This window comes from Ovis canadensis, chromosome 4 (genome assembly GCF_042477335.2).
Source record: "Ovis canadensis isolate MfBH-ARS-UI-01 breed Bighorn chromosome 4, ARS-UI_OviCan_v2, whole genome shotgun sequence".
NCBI lineage: Eukaryota > Metazoa > Chordata > Mammalia > Artiodactyla > Bovidae > Ovis > Ovis canadensis.
The window spans coordinates 104140956-104158095 of record NC_091248.1 but is presented as its reverse complement, the minus strand read 5'-3'; the positions used below and the strand labels follow the sequence as shown (position 1 = coordinate 104158095).

Here is a 17140-nt window from a genome sequence, read left to right as displayed (position 1 = left end):
TAAAATCATAGTCCTATAAATCATTGAAGTGGTTAATCAAATCTGAAAAGTAGCATTCCTCATTGCTAGATTTATTTCACTGTAAAAACTGCGTTAGAGCTCTTTCCTTTAGGGGAAGACAATTGGGAACTAAAATAAGGGCCCGGTCCCCAGGAGCTTCCAAATCTACCAAACCCGCCTAGGTCTGCGAAAGGCTTTTCATTGGCTATTGGATTTAGGAAATGTGTAGCACCGCCTCTCCTCCCTCTGCCACCCGCCAGAGAGACCGCTCGAAATCGGCGGGAGCCGCCCTAAGTGGATCCGCGGGAATTCGGGGAGCGGGAGTAGTACAGCCGCCACCCTCCCCGCCACGCGCTGGATCCTCTCTAGGTATTCCGAGAAACTTCCAGCGCATTTTAGGCCTAGACACCATGCCGCAGTTCGTCCTCCAAAGGCCCGAGAACGAGCCGCTCTATGCCCTAGCGGTCGTGTACGCATGCGTGGGACTGGGTTGCTGCCGTGCGCGTGACGTCACCAGCGCGCCAGTCCGAACTCTTCCTAGTTTCTCTTTTAAAAGAGCGGGTCAGTCAATTTCCAAGCTAAATTTGGAGATCTTGAAGTCGTTACGAGGTGAGTCGGGACCTGAACCGGTATTATGAAGAGCCTGGTTTAGTTTAGATCAACATTTGGAGGAGTTATTGCAGGGAAACTGTTCATACTTGTCTTTCTCGTGAGCTTACTTGTGTTGAGCATTTTAGCGTTTTGTGAGCACCTGACTTCAGTTAATCCACGTCTCCGCCCTCAAGACTGTCGCCTGGCTTGGAGAAGCTTGGCGCGCACACACTAAAACTAAATATTAAATATCGATACTAGTGCGTGTCCCAGGCAATAAGTTTGGGGGAAAAAAAGAATCTGAAAATGCTCAGGTTAACAGCTGTTCAGTAGTTTCTTTCGACTGCATAGGGGCTGGAGGGAGGAGGCAACAGATATATTTTGAAGTCATAAACTTTTGGGGCACAGTTTACCTACACAACGTTACAACTGCCAAAGGGATTTAAAAACAAGCGCAAAACTTTTCAGCCTCCTTTCCCTTCCTCAGTAGTTTGTACCTTTCAAAGCACAGTGGTAAAGGCAGTTGTTAGTGCCCTTTTCACAGATTCTAAAGCTGAATTATACAAGTAGTTCTTAAAATACAAGACTAATAGAAAATGGTTAATTTTGAATGCCTTAGGAGAATGTGTGTATTGATCATCGTAATAAAATTACAGAATAATTCACCCGTCCTTCTTCTCCCCCAACAGTGATGACTAACTAAAAAGGAAAAGCAAATCAAAGACGCTTAAAGCAAATTATTTACTACTTTGGATAAAATACTGGTTTTTGTGTTTTCAGCAGTAAGTTATCAACTTCCCTAACCGAATTTGCTTTCCATCACACTATGAAGCAGATCTGATATGCCACTTGAATTAATAAAAGAAGTCAATGGAGTGCCTGAAGTTGATCTGCTAAATAAATTACACAAAGTAGATATCAGATCCCTACAGCCAGGTTGTGATTATGACAAGAAATATATCCAGGTAAGAACTGACACAACTCAGAATAGTTAGCGTTTGTTTTCCGAAGTTGGATTGTCGAGTGCCTTGGTGTGGTTTTTATTTGAACTTATCCAGATGTGAGCAACTGAACTTCTTGGATGCATAAACAGTTTTTATCAAATTAGGGACATTATTGACTAATGTTTCTTGGATTTTTTTTTTCTTGCATATTATTACTCTTTTTCTGGATGTCACTTACATGTATGGTGGCATGTTGGGTTCTTTGATATTGTCCTTCTGGTCTGTCAGATACTGTTTGTCTTTCTTCAGTACTGTTTTGTTTTCGCAGAGGATTTCAGATTGTAGAATTTCTGTTGATTTTGTCTTTTAAGTTCCTGAAATTTTGGGGGGGTTATATCCAATATTTTTTATGCATATTTAGTGGGACGGGGAAGCCTGGTGGGCTTCCATCTATGGGGTCGCACAGAGTCGGACACGACTGAAGCGACTTAGCAGCAGCAGCAGTGAATTTTAAAATTTTAGTTGTTGTATAGTTAATTTTGGGTCAAAGTTAAGAGTGTTAGGAAGCAGGTAAAGAGCTTTCTGACAAAATGTGTCATATAGTAAAAGAGAAATGATGTCACTTTTCAGTTTTACCCGGTAATCAATATTCTCCACGTAGACATTTGTTATCTTTCATTTTTTTTGTTTTCCATTTTCCTGATATTTCCTGTCATATGAAAAATCAATATTCTCCATGTAGACATTTGTTTATCTTTCTTTTTTTTTTTTTGTTTTCCATTTTCCTGATATTTTTTGTCATATGAAATAAAGTTCTATGTATTACAGCTGGTCTTTTCTACTTCACTGTATTTAAATTCCTAATCAAACGTTTTTTAGTATTTGCAAACTCACTTCACATTTGGTTGATTAGGATGATGCTTCTTCCATCAGTTCAGTTTGTTCAGTCTCTCAGTCATGTCCGACTCTTTGCAACCCTATGAAGCCAGGCCTCCCTGTCCATCGCCAACTCCCGGAGTTCACCCAAACTCACGTCCATCCAGTTGGTGATGCTATCCAGCCATCTCATCCTCTGTCGTCCCCTTCTCCTCCTGCCCCCAATCCCTCCCAGCATCAGAGTCTTTCCCAATGAGTCAACTCTTCGCATGAGGTGGCCAAAGTATTGGAGTTTCAGCTTTAGCATCATTCCTTCCAAAGAAATCCCAGGGCTGATCTCCTTCAGAATGGACTGGTTGGATCTCCTTGCAGTCCAAGGGACCCTCAAGAGTCTTCTCCAACACCACAGTTCAAAAACAGCTGTTCTTCAGCGCTCAGCTTTCTTCACAGTCCAACTCTCACATCCATACATGACCACTGGAAAAACCATAGCCTTGACTAGACAGACCTTTGTTGGCAAAGTAATGTCTCTGCTTTTGAATATGCTATCTAAGTTGGTCGTAATTTTTCTTCCAAGGAGTAAGCGTCTTTTAATTTCATGGCTGCAATCACCGTCTACAGTGATTTTGGAGCCCCCCAAAATTAAGTCTGCCACTGTTTCCCCATCTTCTTGCATACTTGTGTTTATCAATGATTCGATTAAATTAATTTTCTTTCTGATGGATCATTAATGTTAATTATTACTGGGCTGTACCTAACTTCATCATTCCTATTTTGTGTGTTTGATATAGAAGAATTTAAGTGAAATATTTTTAAAAGTCTAGCATTTTTATTGGTGTTATTAAGTTTAGATATAAATGAACTGTCAGTTTGAATTCTTACATTCCTTTTTCTAAACTGCACATGTCTGCAGGTATCTCAACGTTTCTTGAATTTTATTAAATGCATTTTACTATGAAATTCACTGGTTTTTACTATATATAGGTCTGTGAGTTTTGACAGATGTATAAAAACATGTAACTGCAACCATGATCAAGCTGTAGAACAGGCTTTCACTCCCCCCAAATTTTATAGTCAGCTGCTACCTTAATTTCAATCCATGGCAGCCACTTTTGACCAGCTTCCTCAGGTTATACAGTACTTTTTGCCTTTCAAGAATGCCATGTAAATTGAGTCATTTATGTAGAGTCACACATGACTGAGTAGAGTCACACATGATTGAGCAACTGAACTGAACTGTATGTAGCTTTTTCCTTTTAAAGTATAGTTGATGTACAATGTTATATGTTACATGTATCAGTACGTAGCCTTTTGATTGTGGCTTCTTTTCACTCCTTGCAATTCTGCAAGTTGTTACGTTTATCAATAGTATTACATTTTATTGATTGCTAGAATTCCACTACAGTCTGTTTATAACATTCCCCAGTGTAGCAGTACTTGGATTCTTTCCAGTATTTTGTAATGATGAGTAAAGTAGCCTTAAAAATTTATTCTAATTTTAGATATGTTATTATAGTCTCTTGGATTTATCTATAACTATTTTTCTTTCACTTCAGGGAAAACTCTCACTTATCTCTTCTTTAATTTGTGGTGAAAACAGAAGAGCTGTTTTAAAGATTGGACTGCAAGGTAAATGACAAGACCATTTCTGCTTAACTTTTGGCTTATAATCTAGAAATGGGTAACTTTATGTATACATGCACATATAGCCCCCAAAATCATTTTTAGTGTGAACATCTATGGAGTGAAAATTTATTCTTTTACTCTAGCATCAAATATATGGAATGAAAAGTTATTAATCTCTAAATCTTTTTCTTCAAAGTCTGTCCACTCTCCACTCCCCCATGGCTTCTGTTTTACTTCAGATTCCTTTAATGTCCTACCCAGATATTACAATGGCTAATTCATCTCCCTATTTTCTAGTTTCATTAGTGTGACCCAAATAGCAAATTGTAAGATAATGCTATTTTCAGCATATTTCTTTCCTAGGTGTTACATGAGGTAATTTTTCTCCCTAGTAACCCTTAAATAATCTTGGTAATAGTTTAGAATACTTGGAGACCAAAGTAAGTCTCATCTGAAGTCTGAAATTAGTTGAATGAATGAAGAATGGTCTACAGCAGGGAATGGGAAATAAACTTTGAAATATATTTCCAAAACTATTGGAAACCATATACATAACAGACACTGTTCTAGGTACAGCAGTGTAGCTAGCAATATAACAATGACCAAAACAAGGTTCTTGCATTCATGGAGTTTACATTGTAGGGGAATAAGTAAATTCAGCAAATAATTGTACAAAGTAATAATTGACAGAAATTTGGTTTGAAGAAAAATAGAGCAGAGTGTAGTGGCGTGCCTGATGTATTATCCTTTTATATATTTCTAGGTTTGATTTGCTAATGTTTTGTTAAGAATTTTTGCATTTAAATTTATGAAAAATATGGTAGGAGTCTGTCTTTTCCTGTAGTGATTTTGATTGGTTTTGATGTTGGGGTAATGCTGTCCTTAGTGAAGAGTTGTTTATGGTCCCTCCTTTCCTATTTTCTGGAAGACTTTACCTGGAATTGTTTATTTCCTCCTTAATTGTTTATAGAATTCACTGGTGAAGCCACTTTTATATGGAGATTTTTTCATTAGGAAGATTTAATTATAAATTCAGCCCCTTTAATTGATATAGGGCTATTGAAATTATCTCTTTCTTTCTTGAGTCAGCATTGGTAGATTGTGTTTCTAAAGGAATTTATCCAGATCATCTTGGTTGTCAGTATGTTGGTGTAAAGTCATTCATAAAATACTTTTTACATGCTTTTATTGTTGGTAGGATCTGTAATGATGTTGTATTCCATTGATTTGATAATTCATGACTTCTGTCTTCTCTGTCTTACTTTTTTCCTGATCATTCTGGCTGGAGATTTATTTTATTGATTTTGAAAGTCAGCTTTTGTTTTAATTGATGTTGATTTTTCTGTTTTCCTATTTTCAGTTAACATTTCTTTTCTGTTAACATTTCTTTGCTGTTAACTTCAGTCATTGTATTGTTAGCTTCTAATATTGTGGTTTTCAACTCTTTAAGTTCCTATTTAGTTTTTTTATGTCTCTCAGTTCTCCTCACCTATTGTCTTCTACTTTCTTGAACATGCAATTTTAATAACGGTTTCAAAATCTTCTATGTCAATGCTATTATCACTGTTATTTCTGAGTTATTTTCTATTGATCCCCTCACCCCCCGACCATGTATCCTCCCTGCCCCAGTTCTTATGTAGTCATCGTTGGTAGTTTTTTTAACTGAATGCTGGACATTCAGAATTTTATATTATCAAACATTGGATTTATTTGTAATTCTTTAAATATTATATGTCTTCATTTTGGAATACTATAAATTCTCTTGGAATCCATTTGATTAACTTTGTTAGGGTGGGTCTAGAGCAGCCTGTATGTCGGGACTAATTTGTCCTGATAACCAAGGAGGTGCCCTTCTGACAAGTGTACCACGTGCTTTGTGTATGAGGATTCCACTCTGGAGCCAGAACAGTTCACAGCACTGTGTGAGTCTCAGAATTATTCTGCCTCTTTCTTTCAAGTGGTTCTAATTCCTTCCTGGGAGTCTTTCCTCCTGTGCTTTTGGAGATCAGTACTCAGCCAAAGACCCAAAGGCACTCATCTCCAGAGCACTTGTCTATGCTGCTGTCTTCCTTTCAACAACATGTTGCACAAATTCTGTCCACTTTGCTGTCCTCAAATCTGAACTCTTCTGAATTCAGTGAGGTTGCTGGGCTTTCTTTGGATTTTACCTCCATTTTCTGTTGCCTAGAACCTCCAGGAAATAAACAGGGCTCTGGCTTTGCTTTCCTTCTCAAAGAAAATAGTTTCCTGCACTTCCTGTTGTCCAGTGTCTGCAAACTGTTGTTTATATATATATATAAATAGTTGTATATATATTTATATATACAGTTGTGTATATATATAATAGTTATATATTACGATAGTTATATATATATACACACTATATATAGTATGTATATATATATACAATATAGTATATACAATAGTAGTATATATATAATAGTTGTATAGTATACAGTATATACAATTTATATAGGATGTGTATGTATATACAATATAGTACATACAATAGTTGTGTGTATGTATATATATATATAATCAGTTCAGTTCAGTTCAGTCGCTCAGTCGTGTCCGACTCTTTGCGACCCCATGAATCTCAGCATGCCAGGCCTCCCTGTCCATCACCATCTCCCAGAGTTCACCCAGACCCACGTCCATTGAGTCTGTGATGCCATCCAGCCATCTCATCCTGGTTCGTCACCTTCTCCTCCTGCTCCCAATCTCTCCCAGCATCAGAGTCTTTCCCAATGAGTCAACTCTTCTCATGAGGTGGCCAAAGTACTGGAGCTTCAGCTTTAGCATCATTCCTTCCAAAGAAATTCCAGGGTTGATCTCCTTCAGAATGGACTGGTTGGATCTCCTTGCAGTCCAAGGGACCCTCAAGAGTCTTCTCCAACACCACAGTTCAGACACATCACTTCTTCAGCGCTCAGCCTTCTTCACAGTCCAACTCTCACATCCATACATGACCACAGGAAAAACCATACCCTTGACTAGATGGACCTTAGTCAGCAAAGCAATGTCTCTGCTTTTCTATGCTGTCTAGGTTGGTCATAACTTTTCTTCCAAGGAGTAAGCGTCTTTTAATTTCATGGCTGCAGTCACCATCTGCAGTGATTTTGGAGCCCAAAAAATAAAGTCTGACACTGTTTCCACTGTTTCCCCGTCTATTTCCCATGAAGTGATGGGACCAGATGCCATGATCTTCGTTTTCTGAATGTTGAGCTTCAAGCCAACTTTTTCACTCTCCTCTTTCACTTTCATTAAGAGGCTTTTTAGCTCCTCTTCACTTTCTGCCATAAGGATGGTGTCATCTGCATATCTGAGGTTATTGATATTTCTCCCAGCAATCTTGATTCCAGCTTGTGTTTCTTCCAGTCCAGCATTTCTCATGATGTACTCTGCATATAAGTTAAATGAGCAGGGTGACGATATACAGCCTTGACGTACTCCTTTTCCTATTTGGAACCAGTCTATTGTTCCGTGTCCAGTTCTAACTGTTGCTTCCTGACCTGCATACAGATTTCTCAAGAGGCAGGTTAGGTGGTCTGGTATTCCCATCTCTTTCAGAATTTTCCACAGTTTATTGTGATCCACACAGTCAAAGGCCTTGGCATAGTCAATCAAGCAGAAATAGATGTTTTTCTGGCACTCTCTTGCTTTTTCCATGATCCAGCGGATGTTGTGTGTATATATATAAATAGCTGTTGTGTGTGTGTGTGTATATATATATAGTTGTATATATATATAGTTGTTGTATATATATAGTTGTTTTGTGTATATATATATAAAAATAGTTGTATATATATATATAGTTGTACATATATATAATAGTTTTATATATATATACACAATAGTTGTATATGTGTATATATAGTTGTATATATAGTTGTGTATATATATACAATTGTATATATATATAATTTTATATATATATAAATAGTTTTGTATATATATAAAAATAGTTGTATATATATAGTTGTGTATATATATAGTTGTATATATATAATAGTTGTATAATATACAATATATATTGTATGTATATATATACACAATATATACAATAGTTGTGTATATATATATAATAGTTGTGTGTGTGTATATATATATATAGTTGTTGTTTTTGTTAGTTTTCTAGTTTCTTTAAGGACAGAACAAATCCAGTTCCCATTACTCTGTCATGGCCAGAAATAGACATCTGACAGGGCCTTTACTCTATTAAGGAAGTAAGTTATATCTTGATTAGAAACCATTGTATTTTTGTTTTTGAGAACATTAGTGTTTCAATTTATGTGTTTACTTATTTTGAAGAATTAGATGACAGAAGTAAGTGAAAGGAGGCAATAGGCAGATGTGTGATAGTATTTTCATTGCTGGTGATAAAGTAGCAGATTCAAGAGTTATAAGTTACAAGTTTTGTAAGTTTTGGAAAGATGTTTCATGTACTTCATAGATACATGAAAGTCTGATATGAGAGCCATTGGAGTAATTGAATGTTTGAAAGCTGGTATTAACGAGACTTCTCTCAGATGTTACAGTAATTGAATCTTAGCATTTGGCCTTGCTTCAGTGGTTCTAGGAGGTGACCTCTGGAGAACAAAGATTATGGAGAGTCTTCCCCAAAGCCTAGAATTTCCAAATGAGATTCCTCATAGCATATCTGTTTCTTCTTTTCCAAATAATTCTTATTGTCAAAATCACAAAAAGCTCAGTTTTTACACACACACTGCTCTTTTACTCTTCAATGTATGAGTGCTGCAGAGAGCTCATTTGTCTAGATTAAAACTTAAAGTTCTAATAATTATATATTACCAGAAATTCAGTAAAAATAAAGTATTTGGAGAATGATGTTGTACAGTACAAAAATTGAATTATTTTTATTTAGTTCTTATTCAGTATCTTATTCAGTTCTTTTGGTTTGATGGTAACCATAGGAAAATAAATTGAAAGTGATCATTATGTGATATTAATGTGGTATTTACAGAAATTTGTAAAACATATTATAGTTGAAACTGTTATAATTTTGGTTTTAATGCCTAGTAGCATTCTGTACATTATTTTTGCAATTCTTAAGGTGATAGAGTAAACTAAAAGTGAATTATAAACATTTTAATTGCTCTTCTTCATAATTTTATTTTGAAGTAACTATAGGTTTCAGAATTTCGTTGTCAGCAATTTTTTTGTGTCTATTAAACTTCTGTATCTGAAGTGTTTTTCTGTGTGTGTTTCTCTACAGAACAAGATAATTCGAATTCAGACATCAGCAAGATCAATATATTATTTTTTGGAAACTTAGCAAAGGACTGTGCTAAAGTTTTCTATGAAGGGGTAAAATACTTTTATATTACTTTATCTCTTTAGAAATAGAATTATTGATCATGCTATATGTATCCTACAAGCCATTTTTTAGAAATTCATTATAGATTTGCAGATGTATGAAAAATTATACTGTTTTAAAAAGCAACATCCTTAAAATTGAACACTCGAAAGAGATTAGTGAAACTTATCATTGACAGAAAAAGGGACAATTTTTCCTCTCACTTAAGTTTAATTTTCAATATTCAATAGACTGTCTTAAAGATAGGTACATTTTCTCTTACTTAAAAATAATCCTTACTAACTAAAAAATAATATGAGCTATAAGTCTATATGAGTATGTCTATAATATTTTCTGTAGTTATTATAAAATAAATGCCTGCTAAAATCCCCAGCAAGATGATACCAAACCAAACCCAGCAGTATATTAAAAGGAGAGTAAACACCATGACCAAAGGGATTTATCCCAGAAATTATGTTTGGTTCAATGTAAGAAAATCATTATACTACATTGTATTACATTGTAATAGCATCACTGACTAGATGGATATGAATTTGGGCAAACTCCAGGACATAGTGGAGGATAGAAAAGCCTGAGTGCCATAGTACGTGGGGTCTCAGAATTGGACAAATTTAGCTACTGAACAACAACAAAATACATCACATTAATAATAGAACAAAGGGATAAAAAACACAAATTATTATCTTAATTGACGCAGAAAAGGTATTTGAAAAATTCTACATACTTTTGTAGTCAGAACACTCAGAAAAATTGAAGGGAACATCGTAACATAATAAAAGTCAATTATGAAAAATCTCTAACTAACATCATACTCAATAGTGAAAGACTGAAAGCTTTCCTTGTAAGGCAGGAACATGAAAAGGATGCTTGCTTTCACCACTGCTCTTCAGCCTTGTACTAGAACTTCTAGCCAGAGCAATCAAATAAGCAGAAAAGAAAAGACATCTAATTTATAAAAGAAGAAGTAAAATTATCTCTCTTCTCAGAGTAGGAAGTAAAGACATACCTGAAATAACAGGCAAGTTTGGCTTTGGAGTACAAATAAAGCGAGGCAAAGACTAACAAGAGTTTGGCCAAGAGAATGCACTGGTCATAGCAAACACCCTCTTCCAACACACGAGAGACGACTCTACATGTGGACATCACCAGATGGTTAATACCAAAATTAGATTGATTATATTCTTTGCAGCCAAAGATGGAGAAGCTCTGTACAGTCAGCGAAAGCAAGACTGGGAGCTGACTGTGGCTCAGATCATGAACTCCTTATTGCAAAATTCAGACTTAAATTGAAGAAAGTAGGCCATTCAAGTATGGCCTAAATCAAATCCCTTATGATTAAACAGTGAAAGTGACAAATATATTCAAGGGATTAGACCTGACAGAGTGCCTGAAGAAATATGGACAGAGGTTCGTAACATTGTACAGGAGGTGGTGACCAAAACCATTTCCAAGAAAAAGAAATGCAAAAAAGGCAAAATGGTTGTCTGAACAGGCCTTACAAATAGCTGAGAAAAGAGAATTAAAAGGAAAAGGAGAAAAGGAAAGATATACCTATCTGAATGCAGAGTTCCAAAGAATAGCCAGGAGAAATAAGAAAGCCTTCTTAAGTGAACAATGCAAAGAAATAGAGGAAAACAATAGAAACCAGAAGACTAGATCAGTTTTCATTCCAGTCCCAAAAAGGGGCAATGCCCATGAATGTTCAAACTACTGCACAATTGCACTCATTTCACATGCTATCAAAGTAATGCTCAAAATCCTTCAAGCTACGCTTTAACAGTAAGTACATGATTGAAGAACTTTCCGATGTTCAAGCTGCATTTAGAAAAGGCTGAGGAACTCGAGATCAAATTGCCAACATCCATTGGATCATAGAAAAAGCAAGGGTATTCCAGAAGAACATCTGCTTCATTGTGCTAAAGCCTTTGATTGTGTGGATCAGAACAAACTGGAAAATTCTTAAAGAGAGGAGATAACCAGATCACTTCACCTGCCTCCTGAGAAATCTTTATGCAGGTCAAGAATCAATAGTTAGAACCAGACGTGGAACAACAAACCGGTTCCAAATTGGGAAAGGAGTATGTCAAGGCTGTATATTGTCACCCTGCTTATTTAACTTCTGTTACATCATGTGAAATGCCAGGCTGGATGAAGCACAAGCTGGAATCAAGATTACCATGAGAAATATCAGTAACCTCAGGTATGCAGATGACACCACTCTAACGACAGAAAGTGAAGAGGAACTAAAGAACATTTTAATGGAGGTGAAAGAGGAGAGAGAAAAAGCTGGATTAAAACTAAATATTCGAAAAGTGAAGACCATGACATCTGGTCCCATCATTTCATGGCAAATAGATGGGAAGCAGTGGAAACGGGACTTTATTTTCTTGGGCTTGAAAATTACTGCAGATACTGACTGCAGTGATGAAATTTAAAAAGATGCTTGCTCCTTGGAAGAAAAGCTATGACAAACCTAGACAGCATACTAAAAAACAGACATCACTTTGCTGACAAAGGTCCATATAATCGAAGCTATGGTTTTTCAGTAGTCATGTGTGGATGTGAGAGTTGGACCATAAAGAAGGCTGAGCACTGAAGAATTGATGCTTTAAAACTGTGGTGCTGGAGAAGACTCTTGAGAGTTCTTTGAACAGCAAGGAGATCACACCAATCAATCCTATAGGAAATCAACTCTGAATATTCATTGCAAGGGTTGATGCTGAAGTACTTAAGCTACCTGATGTGAAGAGCCAAGTAATTGGAAAAGACCCTGATGCTGGGAAAGATTGAGGGCAAGAGAAGAGGGTGATAGAAGATAAGATGGTTGGATGGCATCCTTAACTCAATGAACATGAGTTTGAGCAAACTCAGGGAGAAAATGAAGAATAGGGAAGTCTGGTGTGCTGCAGTCTGTGGGGTCGCAGAGTCAGAAATGACTGAGCAACTGAACAAGTCTTCTCAGATGACCTGATCCAATATATATAAAATCTTTAAAAATCCAAACAGAAAAAAAAAATGCTGAGAGGGCTAATATATGAATTTAGAAATGTTGTAGGGTACAAGATAGACACACCAAAAACAGTTCTACCATCCAGTAGAACCATGTGCTGGAAATGTTCTAGATCTGTCTTGTCAATATGGTAGCTACTCCTCTTACTTGGCCAGTGAGCACTTAAAATATGGCTTGAGGAACTGAATTTTAAACTTTGTATCATTTTAATTAAATAGCCACATATGGTCAGTTTTTACTGTATTGGACAGCACATCTACAGAAATTAACCACTCTCTGGTGTATAATACAGATTTTTTTCTGCATGTGTATGAAAATGATTTAAAATTATTTTTTAATAGGAATCATATGACATCTTTGATGTTAATTAGTGATCCCCTGGATATTTGCAGAACCAGTTTTGGCAATTAACTAATATTGAAGCATATAGCTATAAAAATTATTGAGTCATTGATGTCTCCAGATAAATTGTTTAGTATTAGAAAGTACTTCTAAAATGGTGCTACAGAAATATTAGATATGTGGTTGATTTATGGTTGTTACTAACAAGTAAATGATACGGGGAAAAACAATGGTTTCTGTAAAACGACAAAGTCAGATGAGATTGTCTGTACTCTGTCTCTTTTTTCATTTACATTCATTTAGGTTCAGTAAACATTTATTAAGGGCTGACATTTTGCTTGACTTTGTGCTAGGCTCTAAAGAAACCGAAATGAATAAGACACAGTGCTTGACCTTATGGTGTCCACTATTGCTAGTCTATTGGAAATCATTTAATGGTGGTGGCTAGAATAGAACTGGAGTAGCAATCTCAATAAACTGAGGATGAATCTGCCTGGAGGATTTGGGGAAAAACATCAAACAGTAGGCACAGAGTTTTTACTGGAACATTTTATCTGTTAGTCTTTAAAATTTTTATTATGAAAAATTTCACACATATGTATAAGTGGTAAGAATTGAATAATGACTGTCCATATTCTGAATATCTAACTTCAGCAGTAATCAATATTTAGGCTCTTATTTAATCCATTTCATCTACTCATTTTACTGCCACAGATTATTTTGAGGCAAATAGCAGGAGTTACTATAATTTAAACCCTAAAAATTTCAGCATATAGAAGAGAAAGCATCCTAAAATTATGTATATATGTATATGTATGTATGTGTTTATGCATATACACAAATGAATACATACACAATATAATTATACTACTGAAGTGTTAACATCAGCTTTTATAAATCATGACATCATCGGCACAGTCATGTATACACACACACAGACACACACACATCTATGTATATTTCTCTTTTCCTATGTATTTGTATACATGCATAAGCACAATTTCATCATTATGCCTACAATAATTTATATATATATATATATATATATATAATATCAAGTCTGTTCCAGTTTCCCTGATTATCTCCTGGATTATTTTTCAATTTATTTTCTTCTACCAGGAAAAGATTTAAGGTAGAGGAATCAGTGAGAGCTTAACAGTAATTCAGAAACTGTAAAGACGAGAACTAATAAGGCGCTTGTTGACTTGACATAGAATTAGTTGTATATGTGTTTTGTGTTTGTAGTTTGGAGACTGATGTGAGAAAACATTTCTACTATTTATGTCAGAGAATGTTTTGCCTATGTTCTCTTCTAGGATTATTTTGCTAAGTTTCTGTGAAGAGGTGGTAAATCAATTTTTTCCCTTAATTTTTAATTGGGACAAAGAAAAGAATGTAGTCATTTATTTTTTCCTCAGTGAACAGCTGTTATTAAGTCAGTGGTGTATCTTAAAATCTTACTTTAAAACTTGAGGAAAGCAAATAGTTGCCATGCAGTTCATGTTCTAAAACTCCTAGGATAGTTCATTAGGCTGTTTCTCTCACAATAGTAACCAGAGTAATTTTTGATGCAATTTAAATGTTTTTGATTGTGATATAATTTTAACATAGTTGGTATGGCACTGTGAAGTTCTGGAGGCAAATATACTAAAAAAAAAAAAATACTACCTATCAGCCTTATCAGGAAAGTGAACTAGGAAATAAAAGTTTATAAAGCTAATGTATCATACACACAATCAAATCTGCTTGAGGTTGTTTAGGTAGGGTAAAAATCAGTATCTCTGTATAGCTATTTTAATGAGGCACTGCTATGAGTGGCTCCAGTAGAGGCCTGTTATTACTGTTATTCCTTATTATTATTCTTACCCTTAAAGGCATGACTTTATTTCAGCTTTGTTTAAATAATTAATATTTATGATGACAATTCTGAATTACTAAGAATTCAGTGTTTCATAAGACTCCAAATCATGTCTTATTTTAAGAAAGATATTCTTCAGAAATGATGAGAGGGAGGGAGAGAGGGGAATGAAAGTGAGAATACTTAGTAGGTGTTTAACAGGGAAAGTTTCACTCCCATCACTTACTTCCATTATTAGATAATATCACTGTTGTGCCATTTTTTTGGTATCCTTCCAGGGTTATATATGTATGTATATATGTATACTTACATATGTATGTGTATGTATATATGTATACTTACATATGTATATATATGTATATGTAAACTCATATGTGCGTTATCCAGTGACATCATACTATCCATGTTTTGTAAATTGCTTTATTTCACAACATATCTTGGGCATCTCAGAGAAGTGTTTTAAAAATAAATACACAGTATTGAATATTAGGGATCTATTTGCTTATATTTTAAATACATTTTTATCTTTATCCTTAAAATTCTTGTATTTATTCTTATTTGAAAAGCAATATAAAAAGTTTATAATAAAATGAATTGGCATGTACACATTCTATAAAACATGTGTGATATATTAGATATTAGTATTTTTCCTAACTGATAAGAAAGGTGTTTTCTGCTATTGAAATATATTTTAAGTAGGTATTCATTAAAATAGGATAGAACTATACAACTAATTCGGAGAAGGCAATGGCACCCCACTTCAGTAACTCTTATCTGGAAAATCCCATGGATGGAGAAGCCTGGAAGGCTGCAGTCTATGGGGTTGCTGAGGGTCGACACGACTGAGCGACTTCACTTTCACTTTTCACTTTCATGCATTGGAGAAGGAAATGGCAACCCACTCCAGCGTTCTTGCCTGGAGAATCCCAGGGACGGGGCATCCTGGTGGGCTGCCGTCTATGGGGTCGCACAGAGTTGGACACGACTGAAGTGACCCAGCAGCAGCAGCATACAACTAATTAATACTTGTCTGGTAACAGGATATTGATAATGGTAAGTCAAAGTTTCTCCTTTTAAAATATAATGGTGAGAAGGCTGAGGTCACAATTTAGTTTAAATTCTTTCAGCATTTAAAATCATAAATGCTAGTCATCCGAGAGATCTAATTAGGCTATTTATTTTAGAATTTTTAGTGTCTAGGGTAAAGACTGTAGCAAATCAAAGGTAAAACTTTTTGCATAAAAGGATGAACTTTATACTTCAGTTCTTATACCGTTCTTGGTCACTTGTTTTCTAAAGGTTAGCTCTGTGTTTAAGTACAGCAGTCCTAAAACATCTTTGCTAGATTAATGGTACATTTTGCAAGTGTACAAATGCTCTGACTGAAACTCCACTCATCTGAGGCATTTTTTTTCAGTTTTAGCTTTTGTATAAAGAAAGTTTGGGCTTCCCTGGTGGCTCAGACTGTAAAGTGTCTGCTTGCAATACGGGAGACCCGGGTTTGATCCCTGAGTCGGGGTCGGGAAGATCCCTGAGAAGGAAATGGCAACCCACTCCAGTATCCTTGCCTGGAGAATCCCATGGACGGAGGAGCCTGGTAGGCTACAGTCCACAGGGGTCGCAAAGAGTCGGACATGACTGAACTACTTCACTTTCACTTTTCACTTTCAAAGAAAGTTTTAACATTAATATGTAGATATAAAATACAACTTTTTCCAATTTTTTTTCGAAGATCTTACCACAAAACTGACAAAATTATAGACGTTTGTTAATATATATTTTTCCCACCCCTGTAGGATTTAGTTTTGAAAGGGCAGGTAGAGTAGTACCTGGAAGTCAGAGATCTGGATTCTTGTCTTGTTCTACAATAGTTAGCTGTATGTGACCACAGACTGCTCATTTATCCTCTCTGGCCCTTATTTTCTTATCTGAAAAGTGAAGATATACTTGATTAGATGGTTTCTCAGGTCCTTTACAATTCTAAAATGCCAGGTTTCTATGAAGTAAGTTTTGTGGTAGTTGTATAGTTTATGTTAAGATTTAATGAAGGTTTTTTTTAATGTAATATGTGTATGTTTCATGGGTATATTCATATGTTTCAGTGTTCACCTAGTTGTCTGAAGATTTGTTGAATATTTTTTGTCTTCTATGCTTGATGTCTGAAAAATCTTACTGATTAAGATAGTTATGAACCTTGCCATCATGTAGTAATTTTCAGTGGAGAAAAGTGGAATTAAACAACTATTGTGTAATTAATTATTTTATCCAGATGTGATAAAATAATTAATTTTATTTAATTATAAATAAATATTTATATTATTTGTTTATAAATAAATAAGTATTTTTGTCTGGAAAAATCCCGTGGACAGAGGAGCCTGGTAGGCTGCAGTCCATGGGGTCACGAAGAGTTGGACACTTACTGAGCAACTTCACTTTCACTTTTCACTTTCATGCATTGGAGAAGGAAATGGCAACCCACTCCAGTGTTCTTGCCTGGAGAATCCCAGGGACGGCGGAGCCTGGTAGGCTGCCGTGTATGGGGTCACACAGAGTCG

At 35.6% G+C, this 17140-nt stretch overlaps 1 protein-coding gene across 13 annotated transcripts in view; it reads left to right on the top strand.

Annotated features, from left to right (window-relative positions):
• The first annotated feature begins 233 nt into the window (after positions 1-233).
• The window catches only part of POT1 (protection of telomeres 1), a 96108-nt gene continuing 79201 nt past the window's right edge, over positions 234-17140 (top strand). The window contains exons 1-5 of one of the 13 annotated variants that reach the window (XM_069588303.1): positions 507-609; positions 1427-1556; positions 3968-4040; positions 9274-9365; positions 15473-15638. In XM_069588303.1, coding sequence (XP_069444404.1) covers positions 15636-15638 — 3 coding nt within the window. In that variant the 5' untranslated portion in view covers positions 507-609; positions 1427-1556; positions 3968-4040; positions 9274-9365; positions 15473-15635. Of the gene's footprint in view, positions 610-1280; positions 1557-3967; positions 4041-9273; positions 9366-15472; positions 15639-17140 lie in introns of all 13 variants that reach the window. The other 12 variants (XM_069588308.1, XM_069588304.1, XM_069588305.1 and 9 more) reach the window with 12 other exon arrangements.